General features: G+C 35.9%; 3 protein-coding genes and 1 non-coding gene across 4 annotated transcripts; 1 reads left to right on the forward strand and 3 right to left on the reverse strand.

Moving 5' to 3' along the window:
- The first annotated feature begins 6,301 nt into the window (after positions 1-6,301).
- Positions 6,302-7,771, forward strand: LOC114747858 (allene oxide synthase-like). Its single transcript, XM_028936201.1, has one exon. The coding sequence runs from the start codon at positions 6,302-6,304 to the stop codon at positions 7,769-7,771; it is 1,470 nt and encodes a 489-aa protein (XP_028792034.1).
- A 375-nt stretch (positions 7,772-8,146) lies between these two features.
- LOC114747867 (U2 spliceosomal RNA) lies at positions 8,147-8,342 on the reverse strand. The gene has a single exon (XR_003740415.1). It is a non-coding gene; the product is annotated as a U2 spliceosomal RNA (small nuclear RNA).
- A 3,716-nt stretch (positions 8,343-12,058) lies between these two features.
- Positions 12,059-12,598, reverse strand: LOC114747859 (chitinase 2-like). Its single transcript, XM_028936202.1, has one exon. The coding sequence runs from the start codon at positions 12,596-12,598 to the stop codon at positions 12,059-12,061; it is 540 nt and encodes a 179-aa protein (XP_028792035.1).
- Positions 12,599-17,521: 4,923 nt separating this feature from the next.
- On the reverse strand, positions 17,522-18,325 carry LOC114747860 (ruBisCO-associated protein-like). The gene has a single exon (XM_028936203.1). The coding sequence runs from the start codon at positions 18,323-18,325 to the stop codon at positions 17,522-17,524; it is 804 nt and encodes a 267-aa protein (XP_028792036.1).
- Between the last annotated feature and the right edge of the window lie 2,050 nt (positions 18,326-20,375).

Here is a 20,375-nt window from a genome sequence, read left to right on the forward strand (position 1 = left end):
AAGTCATTAAATTTTAAAAAAATAAAAAAATAATAAAATTTAAGGTTTTTCTTGGTTTGTGTATACCCAAAATTACTTATAAATAAGACTAAAAGAAAATCTTAATACTGTGGCGAGATTGGGAGAGAGATTAAGAAAAGCATCAAGAGCATGTTCAAAAGCATGAGATAATCACGAAGTCAAATAGTTTTAACTCATTTACACATAACTCAACTCCTAATTAAAGTTCTATTTATTTGATTCACTTTGAAGTTTCACAGCCATTTAATTTGTCGATCTTTATAATTTTCAAAAAAAAATTAATCCTTCAATAGTTAAGATTAAATGAGTCAAATGATTAATTTTAACTATTTTTTATTATGTGAATTATTATAACAAAAATAGGAAAAGTTTTGTTAAATTAAAATTCCAGAGGATAAGGGAGCCCACATATTACCTCCCGTACAGATTCCCTCTTCCCACGTGGTTTTTGTCTTTTCGCGCCCCACGCGAACCACGCCCCCCGTTGGTCCATTTCACTTCGGCTATTTTTGATATGGGGACCATAATTGTGTACGCGGCCACGTGAACGACGCCATTGTTTCATCGACACATCATTGTTCCTCCTCTTTGTTTCCCCCCCCCGGGGCGTGATGCGTTATCACTATGAAAGGCCAATGGAGCTTTCACATTTATTGGTCATTTAAGAAGTGACGCTTTTACATTTGTATTTAATTGAAACAAAACTGATTTAAAAAAAAACACAAATCAAATTCTCATTAGTAAAGTGCTTTCCAAATAAAATTTCCTTTATAGCCAAAAAAAAAATCTTTAGGGTAAGAAATTATAAACTCGGGACATAAAAGGGTTAACTTTTTTTTAAAAAAAAAAACTAAACGCAACTCTCATTAGTTCCAAAATATCGACATTGATAAAACATATAACTAGTTTTTTACAGTAATTTTAATGCGCGTGCTTAAATAAGATAATATATAAAAGTTAATACATATTTATTATAAATAACCAACTTCACTAATTTATTAATTTTCACAAATTTATTATCTAGCTTTTATATATGAACATGAAATAGGTAGTACAATATAATATACTACATATGATCCTTAATATAAAATTTAATTTCATATTTTATTTGATTCTAAATATAATATCTCAATCTATTTTATTTTTCATTCATCTGCTTCTTGTCAATGTAGTATTGTAATAGTAGGACATGTTAAAAGTTTCATCAAATTGTTAGTATGCATAATACACATGATTAGTAAAGGTACTTTAAAAAAAACAATACCTATTTAATATTCATCACAAATAACTAATTTAACTAATTTTTTTAATTATTTAAATTAGTCAACTAATTCTTATATTAAAGATAATAGGTAATACTCCTCTAATTTTAAATATAAAAACTATTTTATAATATAAATTTATTCTATAAAAGAAATCCTATATTTAGTAGCGGAATAGTAATATTTTTAATTTTTAGGCGCGCGAAGCTTACATGTCAAGTATTAGGGAAAATAGGGTTGGCTTGTTAAGTAGACCAGGCCCAAATCGGGCCGGTTATAGGGGCCCATTTCCGACTGGTACCCGTCCATTTTCACCATAAAAAATCTCCGTTACTTCGTTTAACGCGTGGCATGTAGGCACCATGCTATAATGTGCCCTTTTTTTGTTTTAATAAAAATAAGGAAAGCGGCATTGAGGGACCTCTCCAATTAATTAATACTCCTCGTGGGTCTAAAGAGGTTCATAGATAAGTTCGTAAATTAAGATCACTTATACCTTTGATTAATAAGTAAAAATATTTAGTAAACACGAACGTTTGCATGCCATACACAAATGAATATAAATTAGGACCATGCACAACACAATGGGAGTTATAGGGGAAAGTGTGGGAGTTATACGTGATAAAGGGGCTAGTCAGATAATGAATATCTCTAACTGGAGGCTTCTAGCCAGCAGGCATGGTTTCTATATAAATACATTATAGAAGAGAGGCTTGAAAATTTTAATATCTTCGCAAGGCAATGACAACATTCCTCCGTAGCAAGGTTAAGTTGCTTCAATAATACTACCTCCGACTTTAATTATAAGACCTTATAATTAAGATCGGAAGTTGTAACTTGCTATGTTTGAATGAGTTTAGAGGCTCAAGCCTAACATTGATATATTTATGTATAAAAATGTGTTTCAATTCTATGCTAGGAAAAAAAAATCGTCTGGGCTAACATGTCTGGGAGATATTACTTTTAGTCCTAAATATAATATATAGTATTGCTACCTCCAGTCCTAAATATAAGATCTAGTTTGTAGTATATTTTTAAATATAAGATCTAGTTTGTAGTGTACTTTTGTAAAATACACTACAAACTAGATTTTATATTTAGGACAAAAGCAAATTAATAAGTAAGTCTTGACTTTGTCTTCATCATATGGCGAGTAGAGGTGGAAATAGGCTAGGCGGCCTATCAAGGGTTTGTGGCTGGCCTGTAAATGGTCTGACCTGGCTTTGCCTATTTAAATATAAGAGCAGGCTCAGGCCTGTAAAAGGGCCTGTTTGCCTTATCAAACCAACCTCAGGCCTGATAATAAGCTTGTCAGGCGGCCTGTACCGTTATTATTATTATTTGGGTTAAAATTATAAATTCACAAGTGCTGAAATTTACCCTAGGTCATTTAAGCTGTTCCCATTCGGCTATTCTTATTCATGATTATTTCATACTTTTTGTTTGTATTTTGGATAATTCGGGTTGAGTTGTTGTTATTTTGAATCAATTTATATGTATTTTAAAATTTGTTAAAAATACAGGCTTCTTAACAGACTACAGGCCAAGCCATGCTTGATTATAGGCCAAGCCTAGGCCAAATAAAAGTCCTTTCACAAGCCGCAGGCCAGGCTCAGGCCAACATATCTCACCACAGGCCTAGCTTGTTAAGAATGATATCTGGCCTGACCTGATCTGTTACCACCTCTAATAGCAAGCTCTTCCCCATCGCTCCAACCATGCACCTCTGCTTTTTATGCTGGTGGATTTTTTTGGTAAAAACCAAATCACAAAATGCAAAGTTATTTTTTAGTGAGTGTTTTCTCCTCTAATTTTGTTTATAAGATGGAAAATAAAAATTTTCTTTGACTCTACTTATAAATCATGTCTTTAAATTTTTAACATGAATGTACTTATTTTACTTTTTATTTATTATTATATAGATTATTATTTTCTTGAAAAATATATATATTAAATAAGATTAAAGTTAAAAATTAATAAATTTTAAGGTAGAGTTAATGAAATTTATATATTTTTTTGTTTAGATGAAAGTAACTCATAAATAAGATATATATATATATATATATATATATACACGCGCGCGCGCGCGCATGTGCGTGTGTATTGAGAGATCATTTTCTTGCTTTCCTTCTACAACAAACTTCTGGATTCTCCCTTCTATGATATTTCATCACAGAAAGCAAGCAAAAGACTGGAGATCTGTATGAATAGGGTTAACGAAACTGGGCTTACCATGATAATCTAAAATCCTCCAAACATGCGCAAGGCAGTTTCAGATATATAATTAATCACGCGTCACTGATAATTCTTCAGATTCGCACCTGAAGAATATATGCACACAAGAGTACTACATTTTGCTATTTGTTTGGTACGTGGGAAAACGAAAGAGGAAAACAAAGAGAGAGAAGTATATAATTATAATTATAATACCATAGAAAATGAGGATACTGTTTTTGACATAAGTTCAATGAATATTATTATCCTACCAGTATATATATTACTACCTCTGTCTAATTATAAGACACTGTCTATAAACGAGATTTTATAATTAGAATCGAAAGTAGTATCTATTAATTCCACCAAACGGTACTCACATTCCTATTTCATTTATAAAAAAAAGGCATACATAGTACTATACACCTCGTGAACTCTCTCTCTCTCGCACGCGCGCCCGCTCACTCAATATTTTATACCTCTCGTAAAGTTAAAGTTAGTTAACTAATTTAAATAAATTAAAAAAATAATTAAATTAGTTATTTATGATAAATAAATATTATTTTTTTAAAATATTTTTATTAATTATATGTATTAACTAAAACTACTATTAGATGAAACTTTTAACACATGCAATTACTACAAAGATTATTTTAAAAAAATAGACAAATATAAAAGACAAAATAAATTATGGTCTTATATTTAGGATCAAATTGAATATTAAACTAGATTTTATATTAAACAAGGAAGATAATATACTTTATACATAATATAAATTGATAGGAAGTCTTACTAATTTTATATTGGAAAAATTACAATATATAGGGCAAGTTGGCAAGTTCTGATGAAATCAGGAATTTACAATAAAGTCCCAAAGGTTTAGTAGACCCCCCCCCATGGGGAGGTGACCGGTTCAAACTGTTTGCTTGTGTGTTGCCATACACGGGTGCTCTTTGTTTAATCCCTGAAAAAGAAAAGGTAGTTCTGTTAATACTTCTCTATCATTCAGGCCAAAAAAAAAAAACTTCTATATCATATTATTTTAGACAACATATACGTATATGATTTTTTTTCAAAATTTACTATTATATTATTTTTCTATATATGTATCAATTTTTTTCCTCTCCGAGTGCAAGTTTTTTGAAGTTATCATACTGTTAACTCAGTGTTCAAATAATAATTGGCTTGTATCATTTAGGAGGAGATATTCGCTCGAAAGATCAATAGTACGTACTTATCTATATTCAGATGCCAAGTGTCAGTCGATCGGACTCCATGCATCAATTTTGATACACCCAAGGGCATCCTCGAGAATAGGTGCAAATATCAGCCCAACACTGTTCATGCTCCGAGGTCACCATGTGTCCTAACCATTCCATGCACCACCGACACTTCATTTCAATTTTTTTTCTAATATATGCTACCTGTCTGGTTTTTAATATAAGATTTAATTAATTAATTTGAGTAGATTAAAAATATTAATTAAATAAGTTAATATGATATGTTTTTTTTAAAACATCCAATCATCTTTTTTAATTTTCTCATTCTTCTATTTGATTATTGTAGAGAAAATATGGATTAATTTGAAAAAAAACTGATAAATATGTGAAATAAGTTTTACATATAGAACCAACATTAACTCTCAAATTAGGTCTTACACTAAGAATCGGAGGAGTAGTTATGAAATATTTGCATATATAACTGATTCAAATGAATTAATTCACTTAGGGGGAAAAAAAAGAAACTTTCATTGCAAGTAAAAGAAATAAAATGTTCCTCCCACCCCTTTATCATTTTCTTTCCCACTAGTTACTTCCTACTAGCAAACACCACACACACACACATATATATACACACACACATATCAGTTTCAGATGATTTAGTTAATTACGTAATATGCTTAAGAATCCAAAGGAGATTGAACCCAAAAAAAAAAAAAAACCAGTAGAAGAGCACGTCTTTATATCCTGCATACATGTCTCTAAATTTTATTAGATTATACAACTGTACTACAAACTAGATCTTATATTTATGATTCGAGGTAGTACTCCTCCGGTCCTTATTATAAGACCCAATTTGACTTTTTATTTGATCCTAATTATAAGACCCAATCCATTTTCTCTTTTATATTTATGCATTTTTTTCCAAGATAATCCTTCTAATAATAATAGTTTTAGCTAATATACTTAATTAGCAAGGATATTTTAGGAATAACAACACTTATTTATTATAAATAACCAACTTAACTTACTTCCTTAATCTCCTCAAATAAGTCAATTGGGTCTTATAATTAGGACCGGAGGAGTATTATTTATGATGTGATTAAAGAGGTGTTTGAATTAACTTTTCAAAAATAATTTTATAATGTTTGAGATAAATATATGAGATAAGTTTTGTCTTAATTTGACTTACATAAAGACACTTTTTATAATTGATTTTGGTATTTTCCAAACAGCCATTGAGTTAGAAGACAGGGTCACGCGAAGAGATCAGAAGTCATATGTATACACGCACCCTCCTCTTCTTATTATAAATTAGACTAAAAGGACATATTGTAGATAGAGATAAGTTTTCTGTTTGCGAAAAAGGCCACGTTACTCACTAGCCATGCATCATCTTCTTCCTCACGACACGTCCAAAAACCTCAGCTCCAACACTACGTACACATGTCATCTGAACCAGAAGTCCCAGATCAATCCATTTTGCTTTTGAATATCTCACTGTACTATATAATTCACCAATCAGGCCCCTCGATTACAGCCACAACGGCGAAAAGATCGCAAGAAGAAGAAGAAGAAGTGACAATGTCATCTCCTCCTTCAGTCGTCGATGACGATACTTCCAAATCTGACGACCTCCCTCTCAGACCAATCCCTGGCGGCTACGGCCTCCCATTCTTCGGCCCCATTCTTGATCGTTACGACTATTACTACAACCAAGGCCGCGACAATTTCTTCATCTCCAGAATCCGCAAGTATAACTCCACCGTCTTCCGAACCAACATGCCTCCTGGTCCGTTCGTCGCCTCCAATCCTAGGGTTGTCGCCGTCCTCGACGCCCTCAGCTTCCCTGTCCTCTTCGACGTATCCAAGGTTGAGAAACGCGACGTCTTCACCGGAACCTACATGCCCTCCACCACCTTCACGGGCGGCCACCGTGTCTGCGCTTACCTCGATCCATCCGAGCCCAAACACACCCTCCTCAAGCGCTTCTTCTTCTACCTCCTCTCCTCCAAGAAAGACCAGGCAATCCCGCTTCTCCGAAGCCACTTGTCGGAGATGTTTCAGAAGCTCGAAGACCAGGTCCTCGCTAAAAAGCAGGCTTATTTCAACTCCATAAGCGATAACGAGCTCTTTAGCTTCGTGTTCCGCCTCTACTGTGGAAAAGATCCGAACCAAACAAAACTCGGATCCTGGGCCCCGACTTACTTCGAGTTCTGGGTATATCCTCAGGTCGCACCGCTCGGATCCCTCGGACTACCCTGGTACTTCTTTCCTATTAACGTAATCGAAGATTTCTTCCTCCATACCGTGCCTTTCCCGGCGTTCTTGCTCAAGTGGCTTCACCAGAAGCTATACGACGCCATTTACACATCTGCCCTGGATGTGTTGGACGAAGCCGAGCGTATCGGGCTAAGCAGAGAAGAAGCATGCAATAACTTGCTATTCGTTCTGGGATTTAACACTTATGGTGGTGTCAAAATCGTAATTCCCAGTATGATGAAGTGGGTGGGATTAGCTGGGGAGGGTCTACATAAAGAACTTGCAGACGAGATAAGAAGTGCGGTGAAGGCAGAAGGTGGGGTGACATTAGGAGCTTTGGATAAGATGCCATTGATGAAGTCAGTGGTATGGGAAGTACTGAGGATTGACCCACCAGTTCAGTTTCAGTACGGCAAGGCAAAGGAGGATGTGGTGGTGCGGAGTCACGACGCGGCATTTCAGATAAAGAAAGGTGAGATGGTGTTTGGATATCAGCCGTTGGTTACAAAAGATCCAAGGGTGTTCAAGAATCCGGAGGAGTTTGTGGGGCATAGGTTCGTCGGGGAAGGAGAAAAGCTGTTGAAGTACGTGTATTGGTCAAACGGGAGGGAGACAGAAGGGGCCACGGAGGAGAACAAGCAGTGCGCGGGGAAGGATTTAGTGGTGCTGATGCTTAGGGTAACCTTGGTGGAACTGTTCCTACGCTATGACACGTTTACGGTAAAACTTGGGAAGCCCTTGCTTGGTCCCACAGTGACCATCACCTCCTTGACGAAGGCCACTTCCTACTAATGAACGTTCTGTATTTCAATATTGGAGCTTGCGAGTTTTATTCAATAAATTTGAGAATTTCGTGGAACCTAATGCACAGTTAGTAAGACTGGTGCACAGAATAAAGGTGCTTCTTTTCAGCCCAAAAAAAATAAGGTTGCTTCTTTCAGTATACTCATGTTATAACTAGGTCAGACTCCTCTCTAATACTCATCCTATACTAAATTATTTATAGAAAAATGTTAAATTGTTGGAAAAAGAGAAATTTTAAACTAAAACCTAGGCTTTGGATGAACATGGAGAGGCCCACTCTAAAATTAGTAATTCAGTAGTTAAGCTAATGTTTTAAGCAAAATTAATTAGGCTATGAGGCTATAATCCTTAAACTTGGTCTTGGTGGGGTGCGCCAGGCCCTTGCTGTAGTGTAACGCACGGGCGACGCGGAAGGATCCCGGTAGCAAGCTACCGTGGTGGACCCTTTCCCTGCAAAAATAAATTTAATATCATGTGGGCCGATGGCCCACGTATCAGATATTAAACTGATAAGAACAGATACTACACTTGATCTTAGCCAAAAGGCCGAGAAAGGTATGAGTTGAAATGTGCCTCCGTCCGGCTTTTATAATTACCCTCAGCTCTTCGCTTCTTTGCCTGCCCCATGTGGGACTCCTCACTCCTTCGCAGTTGCAGCTCTGCAGTAAAACCCTCTCTTGTATTATGCATCCCATTTTTTGGTATCGGGCTTCTTCCTTTTGTTGTATCTTCGATTACGCATCTATATCTCTATTCTCTATATCGCATCGCAACTTGTCCATGTAGATGCTGGTTATTTTTATTCAAAGCTTTGATTTTTCTTTCTCTGTTTTTTTTGGGGGGGGGGGGTGTGGGGAAATTGAGCATTTGACATTCCCATATAGGACCATGGAGCATACATAATTCCCCCCATACATATCAGAGAGATCTTGCAGTTGTTATGTCAGGTTATGGTTCATTCCTTTGTTCAATGCCGCTGGGCGCAACGCAAGGATTATTTTATATTATTGTGTCATTTCTAGATTGTATTGGCTGCATTTGTTTGCATTTACTGTTGTAAATAACTTTTTTCTTACACTGTTTCCTTATATAAACAACAATAAAGAGATTTCCCTCCCTTGCTTAATTTATGTACGTATGTGTATGGTTTTTTCTTCGCAGCATTTTCTTCTCTGCTCTTCTGTGCTTCTTTTGGTTAAGGAACTTTGGAAATTTGACCTCGCCAAGCCTATATATATATATATATATATATGTATGTATGTATGTTATTTTTAAGATCTTGTCACAAACACATGATTATTTTGCTGAACATGTACTATGCCTGCTGCCTCGCTCCTACTACGCTGGAACAAGTTAAAGCCAACTGAACATATATATATGTTTCAAGAAGTTTTTCTTTCTGTTCTGCTACCCATTCCCCTCCCTGCCTGTGCTTCATTTAATTTATTCTAGTAAGCTTGTTTTCTAGCTGACCTGGAGACGACTTGCAAGTTGACAACGGAGATGGTTTTATTTAATTGAATTGACAAGCTCTTTTGCTTTGTCAATATTACCAATCTCCATTGGATCATCTCTTCTCATTATTTTTTTTTTTAACTACTCACGAACCGTATAGTTTTATTAATCAAACATACATAGCAACTAATTAAATGCTCATAAGAACGACGCAAACAAAACGCAGAGTGGCAACAAGATTATCTGCATATGTTACGGCTATTATGAGATCCTCCGTACATTCTCTTTTTTTTCCCCCTTCTTATGAGATCCGACTCGCGTACTTGGTAGGAATTAGGAAGAGGGAAAAAGGGTTGGCATGAAATACTAAAATAATACCACCTCCAGTCCTATTTATAAGACCTCGTGTGTAGACTATAAATGAGATTTTATAATTAAAATCGGAAGTAGTACACTTAAATGAACGAACATATATATATATATATATATATATTGCAGTCATCGATGATCCTAGCTACTACGTGGGGCGGGGGCAAGAATGATTATAGAAAGGAAAATCATGTGACAATCACAACTCCATATAATAATCACATGCAAAGCAACTTCTATTTTATTGATCAGACTCGTACATATATATAAGAGCCTTTTGCTTGTTAATATTTGTGTAAAAATCTCTGTGAGAACGATCTCTTTTGCCTGTTAATATTTGTGTAAAAATCTCTGTGAGAACGATCTCTTTTTCATTACTTTAAGATTGTTGGTGGGCAGTTTCAACACTCAATCTTCCTCAGGCTCTCCCTTCTTCCTCCAAAAGCTAATTAAGATCTTTTATGGGGGAAAAATCTTTCTTAATTAGCTAGAGCAACTGCACTGTTATTGGTATGCAATCCTAATAGCTAGAGTGATTGAACTGAGATTCATCCCGATAAGTTTTCAGAGGATCAGCTATCATCGATACACCATCTTCATAAACTTGAAAGAGGGCAGTCATAATGAATCTTTTGTTGATATATATTAAGCAAAGGGAACTATATATAAACCGTAGAAACCACCATGAATAACAGAAAAGACCAATTAACAGGAAGGAGAAAGAAAACAGGAAGTAACTGAAACAAAAGTGAGAAATCAACAAAATTTAAACATCCATATCAGAAAACAAGTACATATTAGAAAAATGGAAACCCCATGAAGCCCAGACCATTTAACGGAATCAAATAAAAGATTTGTTGCTATCAGAAAACAGACCAATTCCAATTTCTCGGTTTGTTTTTAACCCCTAACCACAAGTTGGAGGATTTTTATATACTTTTAAACACTATAACCCGGGCGAAAACTAACGAAAAATTTCAAAAAGAAAAAAAAAACAAAGAAGTCTTCACGTAAAAGAAAAAAAATTAAATAGCCCGCAATTAATGAACCAAACAAAAGGGGCAAAATATAGAAGAACCAAGTAGTCAAATTAAAGCTCTAAAGAAAACACAAAATCAAAGGCTAAAAAATCTCACCGCCATCTTCATCCTACGGAAGTGATGCTCTGAACCACCAGACCTCCACTAGAGCAAGCCGTATTATTGCTGACCTACAAAATCCAGGATTTTTGTAAAATATAAGTTGATTTGAGTTGCGTGTCTTGAACTCGAAGCTTTTACTTTATTTTAAAATAAATTGTGGAATTAGTGTTTAGTTATATATGGAAATTTGGTTTCCTGGTTTGGAAAACTTTTAGTTATCTGTTACGGTTATCCTTAATTAGAATTGTTGTTGGAGTTTGAATATGTATACATTTGAGATGTTTAGGTCAATTATTCGGTTTATGTTTTGTATGAGCAATCTGGAATTAGCTTTTTAACTGTTGATATCAGACTAATATACACATGTATTTTTTTTTCCCCCAGATAAAAGTATGGCTGGGGATGGATCAGATCAGGAAACCTGCAAAGATGACAAAGCACGGGGAAGATGATGAATAATACACTCCTCCTGCATGTCTATGGTATTTAATACTACCAGGATATTTAATACGCTCAGTAGCATGTTTCTTCCTTCGATCTCTTCTAAATACAAGCACTTAAGCTTCCAAAGACCAGCGCAACCGATTTGCAAAAAGAAGTGATCAATCGCAGTTTTGAGACCGATTTCCTTTATAACCGGTGAAGGTTTCTGATGACTTAACAAGTGCCATCTATTATAATTTGCAGCTGAGCGTGAGCTGTTGTTATTTGAATAACAAAGCTGCATGCATGCGACGAGGTGAGGGAAAAATTGAAGCACGCACGCACGCACGCACACCTCAGGAGGAGTAACAATATAATCACAACTGGATAGGATTCTTTTATTATAATGCAACGACTGATAAACAGACGACCTAATAACAACACAGTAGCAACATGGCTGACACAGACGAAGGAAACTGACGCAAACTCAACCACCAGACATAATTAAAACAGCAAGAGCAGACATGCAAATGCATACAGGAGCAGGACCGCTGGGTGCTGATGATACTTATATTTAATCAGTAGTAATATATGCATCATCATGCAAGTGCAGGCACAGATCTGGGCAATGAAGCTTAGTTGTCGTCACAGTTGACAGGGTCGCCGCCGCCGATGGCCGCCCACTGGGACAGGCCAGAAATGAGGCCTTCGCTGATGAGGGCGGGAATGGCCTCAAGAAAGACGGGCAACGGGACGGGTTGCCAGTCGGCTTTCAGGATGCTATGGCCGGCAAAGAGCTTAACTCTCGGATAACGTAAAGCTTTGAATTTCTCCACGAGCTCTTAGACAGAGGGAACGAGACTTGAGACAGAGTGGGTCTGGTAAATCACATAGTCAATGCCGTCGGCGCATGCCAGGTACAGGGGCCAGTAGTACAAGTCGTCCCGAGGAGGTGGCACATGAGTGACACCTCCAGGCTGGGGATATCATCCTGCAGCCTCTTAATCGTCTTCTGCCAGGCCTCCACAAACTGATTAGGATCTAGGCTGGCATCTATGTGTTGGTAGTAAACGTCGACGCCGTCGAAATGGTAGCTTCGGATGATCTCTTTGAGGGAGTCGACGGCTCTAGGAACCCACTCACCTGTGGGAAGATTGAAGGGATACTTCTCACTCCGCCCTCCAATGCTCAAGAAGAACTTGGCATGCTCCTTCGTCTGTTTGAATTTGAGGATATCATCGGGAGTGATGTCAGTAATATTGAAATAGGGATGGAATTCTCCGGGCGTGGGATTGCCGCGACTGTCGTAGTCTCTGGCGAAGGCCAAAGCGATGTGGCATGGAACGCTCTTGTACACACCAACCAGGGACTCAAACTCGCTGTAAGTGCTGGCGTAAAGCCGAAACGGGAGATTCACCACCACCATTTTGATTTGTTTACGGGTTCTTCTCGATCGGCTTTTGGCGTGACTTGGGGCTCAACTCCCTTCGCGGCTTTTGGTTTGAATTTTGTGCTCTCTCATAACTTCGTATTTATAGACACTGAATTGCTTCTAATTTGTCATTATTATGTCGTCATTTTGGTTTCATTTTTCCATCTCCATAAATTATATTCTATTAAGTTATTGATTATTGATATGCTTACGACCGTTTACTTGTATGATTTTATCATGAGTGGATGATCAAATGACTGATGATCTGCCACCTCAACCTGTTCCAATCACTGATAGTAACTTTATGTCTGCATGTTAATCTATCTGTGTGATAATCAAATAAAATATTATTTAAATGAAAATGGTTAAATGCATTTTAATTTGCAGGTTCTTCTTCTCTTATGTGATGCTGTCATATGGATAAACGTAACATTTTCTTTTTTGCATTATTTCCCCATTAGCTTCGCCCCGTTCTCGATAGTCCTAAACACTCCTTATCGTTTACGTAACTAGGGGTAGAAACAGGCTAGATCAGGCCAGGCCAGGCCTCGCCTGTTGTGGTAAGGCCTGTTGGCCTGAGCCTGGCCTGTAATCAGGTCTGGCCTGGCCTATGACCTGTTAAAAGGCCTTTTTTTTAACAAATTTCAAATACACATAAATCAATTCAAAATTACAATAATTCAACCTAATTTATTTAAAATACAAACAGAAAATATGAAATTATCAAATTAACACAATTTATTTTTGCTAATAACTAATAAATACAAATATGCATTAATTAGATCATAACAAAATTTAATAACTAATAAATACAAGAAATGGTATTATTTTTAGAATTCAAAATTTGTACATTTGGTTTCTTCTTCAAACCATACTTATTGCTTGAGAAAGGGCAAGACAGCTTGAGAAATGAAAAATAAATTAAAAAGCTAATATGAAAAACAAATTAAAAAATTGGTGCAGAAGGCAAAAGCTTGGGTAGTTAGAGACCCTTTTGGTCCTCAAGTAATTAATAAGTACAATTACTATATATCAATATATATATGCATAATTAATAGCACTTTGATCAATCATATATATCCCCCTACGTATTGATGCTCCTTGGACGCAACAGGCCTTTTTACAGGCCTAAGCCTATTCTGATATTTAAATAGGCCAGGCCATGGGCCCCTGACAGGCCGTCTGGCCTATTTTCACCCCTATACGTAACAAACAAATAATCAAATTATACCAAAGAAAGGGTTAAAGGTAGTAAATAAGTAGTTGAGGTGGGGAGAGTGACCAAGAACAATAAGAAGGAATCAATGGTATGTTAGACGAGATGAGATGTTACTTTTAAGGAACAATTAATCATCAAATTCCTACAGTTTCAACTCGTTTGCGTAAAACCGGATTCCTCAAATTTAACTTATCAAATTCAATCCATCAAGTTTCATTCATTTAATCTCTTAGTTATTATATGTTTAGAAATTTATTTACTCCCTCAAGAATTACGGTGCAAGCAGATCAAAATTTAAGAGTTACATAACCCATTCTTCCTAATTTTAATTATTTTTTCAATTTCCATGAATTACTCAAATATGACTTATAAATAAAAATAGGGAAAGTACATTGTTAAATTAATGAGTAAGAGAAGAAATCATCCCAAAGGACAAGAGGGAACATATACGTCCTAATCCCTAAACAGTGTATCTCTTCCCAATTTTTTATATTTTTCACACCCAAGCAAATCACGTCGGAATTGAGTTTGAGTGCTCATTCTTCAGGTAACAGGCATCAACTTTAGACCATCCAGATCAAAATTAGATTAGTCCAAATTTAATATAATTTTATTTTTATATTTTTAATAACTTAATATTTTTTTATATTAGTTGATTTAATAGTCATGATATTTTTATACCATTTTGAAATCCGTATGGCTTTACCTCCAAAAATTTTATAATTAGATTTTCATCTTAACCCTTGATGATATGGTTGGAAATTGGTAGAAAGTGGATGTAAAGGGGGATTGGAACGCTTCGATCCGAAGAAAAAGGCTTGAGATGTGCATTTTCGGCATAAAGATGGATGCCAGTAGGGTCCCTTCAGTCCAAGAAATTGCAACCCTTTTGAATATATTTGACCAGCCCAACTAATGATGGCCTCTAAAGCCCAACGGTATAGTTAGGAGGTCGAAACATAAAAGATGGCCCAACATTGACCATAAAAGCCTCTCCTTGAGTTTTATTCTTTTGAAGTTTGAAGAGGTGAATGACATACCACATGAAAAAAAAAAAATCTTTTAAAAGCAGTTTTTGAATTTTTCTTTCATAATATGAAATAAATATATGAAGAGAGCTTTGTCCTGCCTTACATGAACATGCTTATAAATACTTAAAAGAAACATGTATACATAAACCCTCGGTAATAATGAGTATATTGTGACCGACGCTTATTAGAAGAAAAGAAACAATATTTTAAGTTCAGTTCAAAGCTATGTGGGACTCTTTAATTGCGTTTCTCAATCAGTTATATTTTAATGTAGTTTTACCTCCCAAAAAAAAAAGCTTTATAATTAGATTTACACGTCAACTGTCGATAGTAAATTGGAAATCGGAAGAAAGTGGATGTAAAGAGAGATTGCAAAGGAAATGGCTTGAAACTGACGCATTCATCCCAAGAAAAGAGATTTAAGATGGGCTTTGTCATGATAAAAGGACGGGTGTCAGAATGGTTCCTTCAGAATCGTCCAAGAAATTGCAACCCTTTCCAATACATTAGACCGGTCCAAGCAATGATGGCATCTGAAGCACAGCAGTGCAATTTGAAAGCCGAAGCATAAAAGATGGCCCAACAATGTCCATAAAACTATCTCCCTGAGTTTTATTCCTTTTGAAATGGGGAATGATAATACGTAGTCCATGAAATTAGCAGGAGTAACTGCACCTTCCCACCAATAAGGGAGAGATTTTGATTCCCCGTCATTAGGCTTAGCGAGGAATCTCATATTTTGGAGATGTTTATATAAACACTTGAAGACATGATGTAGGTTTGTCTTGCCTAATATAGTATGACTCAAGAAGAGTTAGATCAAGCGCCCTATCTTTGATTTGAATTGAGTTTGAATCCTGCCTAAAATATCAGCAAAAAGGGGTAAATGATATTAGACACGAAACAACTTAGCAATAGTGAGTATTACAGTATAAACAAAGCTTATTTTTCTTCTTATTGGGCGAAAAGAAACAACATTTTTAAGTTTAGTTTAAAGCTATGCGCAATTTTATAACTGCATTTCTCAAGATCAATTCTATTTTAATCAAATTGTTTTTTAAAAAAATTCGTAACTTTCGGAGTGACAAAATAAATTGGACAGCTTGAACCATCTCATTTGTTGTATCATTGATTATACATGCAACTTGTACAAGTAGGTGCTGGATACTTTCCATTCAAAATAAAGCATTGATCTTTTCTGTTCTGTTTTTTTTTTTTTTGGGAGAATTGAGCATTTTAATATTCTCAAATGGGTTTTTCGAGGATAATTCCCACCATCTATATCAGAGAGTGATCTTGCAGTTGTTACTATGTCAATTTTGGGTTGTATTGGTTGCGTTTATCTTCATAATTTACTGTTGTAAGTAATTTTGTTATTCATTTTTTTTCCCTTATAAATACTGATAAAAGTATATCCAACATCTTAAACTATTTAGTGATACAATTTTACACTCCATGTATTAAAATTGGAGCAATTTCACCCCAAGTAAACATTCCCTTTAACTCCGTTAGATGCAATTGACCCTTGGCCCCCCCCCCCAATTAAGGACACTTGTTTTATAAAATGACACTTATATAGGGAAATTGACCGTTTTGATATTCCCGAATAGGTCCATGGAGCGTATATAATTCCCCTCATATATATCTGGAGAGATCTTGCAGTTGTTATATCAGGTTATGGTTCGTTTCTTTGTTCGATACTGCTGGGCGCAACGCAAGGATGATTTTATATTATTGTGTCATTTCTAGATTGTATTGGTTGCATTTGTTTTCATTTACTGCTGTAAATAACTTTGTTCTTCATTGTTTCCTTATATTAACAACAATAAAAAGCTTTCCCTCCATTGCTTAATTAATTTACGTATAGTATGTTTCAAGAGGTTTTTCTTTCTGAGCTGCCACCCATTCCTCTCCCTGCTGCCCGTGCTATATTTAATTTATTCTATCGAGCTCGTTTTCTAGCTGACCTGAAGGCAATTTGCAAGTTGAGAACAGAGATGGTTTTCTTAATTGAGACGGGTTCGTAACGAAAGGAAGAAATTAAGAAGCAAATATATTGAAGATTTAATTGAGTGCTCTTGAAATACAATAGAGATCAATAATCCGAGATCTCATTTTATAACTGAATTGACAAGCTCTTTTGCTTTGTCACTATTATTTTTATACCAATCTCCGTCAGATCATCTCTTCTCATTATTTTATTATTTCTCACGAAAGTTTTATCAATCAAACATACATTGCAACTAATTAAGACATTCTACGTAATTGGTCGGAATTGGGAAGAGGGAAAAAGGGTTGGCATGGAATAATATAATAATACAGTTGGAGGAAAAAGAACGCGCGCGCATATATATATATATAGCAGTCGATGATCCTAGTACGTAGGGCGGGGGCAAGAGTGATGATAGAAAGGAAAAATCAGATAGCTATCACAACTCCATATTAATCACAAGCAAAGCAACTTTTATTTTATTGACCAAACTCGTACATATATGGGTTTAAAACATAAAGATACCAAGATGCTAGCATTCTAGACGAACGCTGACACCTCGAAACACATATCGGACAAACCAAAGCAAACAGGAGCTCGACACGCACTACAAAAGAAAGACATATACGTAGGGCAGGAAATAGGGTGAAATCTTTGCCGCAGATCTCATGCAGCACTCAAGCCTCGGGTTTATAATCTTCGGGGGTCACGATCCACTTGGAAATCCCGAAGAGTCCCTTGCCGAGGAGCTGAGGAACGGCACCGAGGAAGATGGGCAGCGGGACAGTAGTCCAGTCGCCGGGGAGGACGTCACTGTGCCCAGCTAAGATCTTGTTTTTGGGATAACCATAAGTGGACACCAGCCTGTCGAAGACGCCTCCGAGCGCTTCAAAAGTGCAAATGGGAGAAGTCTCAGTGTGGGATTGGTACACCACATAGTCAAAAACTGCGTTGTTTATCTTATACAGGTCGTGATAGTTTTGGCTGAGTGGAGCTGGCACAGTGATGGAAGCAGTGGTGATGGTATGACCCCTCTTCAGACTCCCAATGACTTTCTGAATTGAGCTGGCAAACTGATGCTCCGCGTCAGGGTTGATGTGTTCGTAATAGACGTCGATTCCATCGATCTGGTAATTCTGGATGATTTCCCTGAGACTTTTGGTGGCGGCTTGGATCCAGGCGGTTTCTGCAGCAGAAGTGACGGCAAATGGGAATTTGGGGTTGCGGCCTCCGATGCTGAGGAAGAACTTGACTGAAGTGGACGTGGCTTTGTCCCTGATGTTCTGGATTGCTTGTGGAGTCAACTTGCTTGTATCGAAATAAGGATAGAAGGTTCCTGTTTGGTATTTTCCTCCACCGTCGTAATCTCTGGCGAAGGCCAGAACGATATGAATTTCTTTCTCTAGGACCGCAAATGGGAGTTTCTCAATGGAGCTCAGAGTGCTGGCGTAGACACGATAGGCCGACAATGGATTCGCCATTTTGAATCTCTCTCTCTCTCGGATTGATCGGCTTTTGGTGTGAGTTTGTGTGCTCTCATGGCTTCCTTATTTATAGACATGAGTTCGGAGAGGGAAACCCGAGTCGATTCGCCAGAGCAGGATAACATTGAGGGCAGTAGCATTTGTTTGTGGGGACATTGGTTACGTGGCAGGAAACGGTGTGGCTGGCGTTTTTCACGTTGGGGGTGACTATTATTAACAGCATATATTGAGACCTATGTTACTATCTGGATTGTTTCCATTCTACACACAGTCGAACACTCCCTGCTGTACCGCCTATGACATGCAGATAATAAAATTTTATAAATAAAAAAATGGTTAGAGACAGTAATTAAATAAGAACAAAATATAAAAACAAAATATCCTTCTTCTTTTTTATTTCTAAGTCCTCACATCAGCAATAAACAATAAAATTCAAACTCACAACTTTATGAGTTATGACTCAACTTTTGTACGTACTAATTAGATCAACTCTTATTAGCATTAAACATACTTCTTTATGAATATATATATTTATATATTGTTGATTAGTTTTGGTGGGGAGAGTGATTGAGAACAAGCAGAAAGAATTGAGCGCACGCTAGACGAGATGAGACATTACTTTTGAAAACTAATTAATCATCAAATTCCTTTATTTTCACACATAACTCGATCTCTAGCACTTAACTTATCTAATTCAATCCGTCAATTTCCGTCATCTAAGCTGTTGGTTTTCATATGTTTAGAAAATTATCTAGCCCTTCAAGAGCTAAGGTGTAACCAAATCAAAATTGAAGAGCTAAGTAATTAGTTTTGCCTTGTTCTGACTATTTTTTTAAAAAAATTTGGCGAATTACTCAAATATGAGTTGTTATAAATAAAAATCAGAAAAGTATATAATCAAATTCATGAGTAAGAAAAGAAATCATCCCAAGGGAAGATATGCATCCAATCCTAAATACATTCTTTCTTCCTTCCCAACTCCCATGTGGTTTTTGATTTTTTTTCTTTTCACACCCCGCAAAAATCACGCCTAGATTGAGTTTGATGAGCACTAAATTTGGATCATCGACATCAAAATTAGATGGTCCAAATTTTGTTTTTAGTAATTTAGTATGTTGATGCATATAGAAACATAAAAAATAAATATTATCTTTTAGTTTTTCTAAAAGTGATTTTTTTTATTTGGGAATGATTAGTTGAAAGTTCTAAATTGTACGTATTTGGATGGAGTGAATCGGGCTCCACTCTTTTGAATAATTGTGTATGGCAACGACAAAAAATGACTCTATATTTCAACCAGATAAGGTTCATGCTGATGAAAAGTCCGGTGAAGTTGAAGGCCCTTCACATAATTTGCTGGTCAAACTAAATAAAGAGACGTTTTTAACTTTTTTACATTGGTATTTAACTATGCCAAGAACGTCTTAAAAATACAAATGATCAAGTTGCCATAAATATCTGCATTGCGAAAATATATTAAAATATTTCAGATTTAATTTTAAAATATTAAGGTTTTTCTTAATTGGGTGAATAGCTTGTTTTAATTTTTGATTCTGTACAAATATTTTTACGTTCAAAAAAAATGTTATGGAATTCACTCTCATGTTTTGTACAAATGTTTTTAAGAATAATCTCTCTCTCTCTCTCTCTCAAAATAAGCATTATAGTTCTGATCCGAATGTGGATAAATATATAGGCTTAAGCCTGTAAGAGGAGCCTAAACTCTGCCATGGACTTTAAAAAAAGTTGTAAATAACTAAAAACACTTAATCACCTAGAGCTGTCAAAACGGATTGAACCTGTCGGGCTAGTCTATTTTAACTCATTTGAGTGACAAATCAAGCTTATATTTTAGAGTGTTCAAAAGGAAATCAGGCTTGAACAAACTATCTATTGATGAGTTAAAAATAAGAGGGTTAACCCTCTTTAAGTTTACCTTATTAAAACCTAATAAATTGTTAAAATAACCTACCACAATTATTCATTAATCACTATTCAATATGTGACTAATGTTGTGCAAGCCTCTCGATTGAAAAATAGAAAAATC

Source organism: Neltuma alba, unplaced genomic scaffold (assembly GCF_004799145.2).
Source record: "Neltuma alba isolate B1F8T4 unplaced genomic scaffold, ASM479914v2 tig00005498_pilon, whole genome shotgun sequence".
NCBI lineage: Eukaryota > Viridiplantae > Streptophyta > Magnoliopsida > Fabales > Fabaceae > Neltuma > Neltuma alba.

Coding starts and splice junctions, on each gene's coding strand:
- LOC114747858 (XM_028936201.1), top strand. CDS start 6,302: ATGTCATCTCCTCCTTCAGTCGTCGATGACGATACTTCCAAATCTGAC.
- LOC114747859 (XM_028936202.1), bottom strand. CDS start 12,598: ATGGTGGTGGTGAATCTCCCGTTTCGGCTTTACGCCAGCACTTACAGC.
- LOC114747860 (XM_028936203.1), bottom strand. CDS start 18,325: ATGGCGAATCCATTGTCGGCCTATCGTGTCTACGCCAGCACTCTGAGC.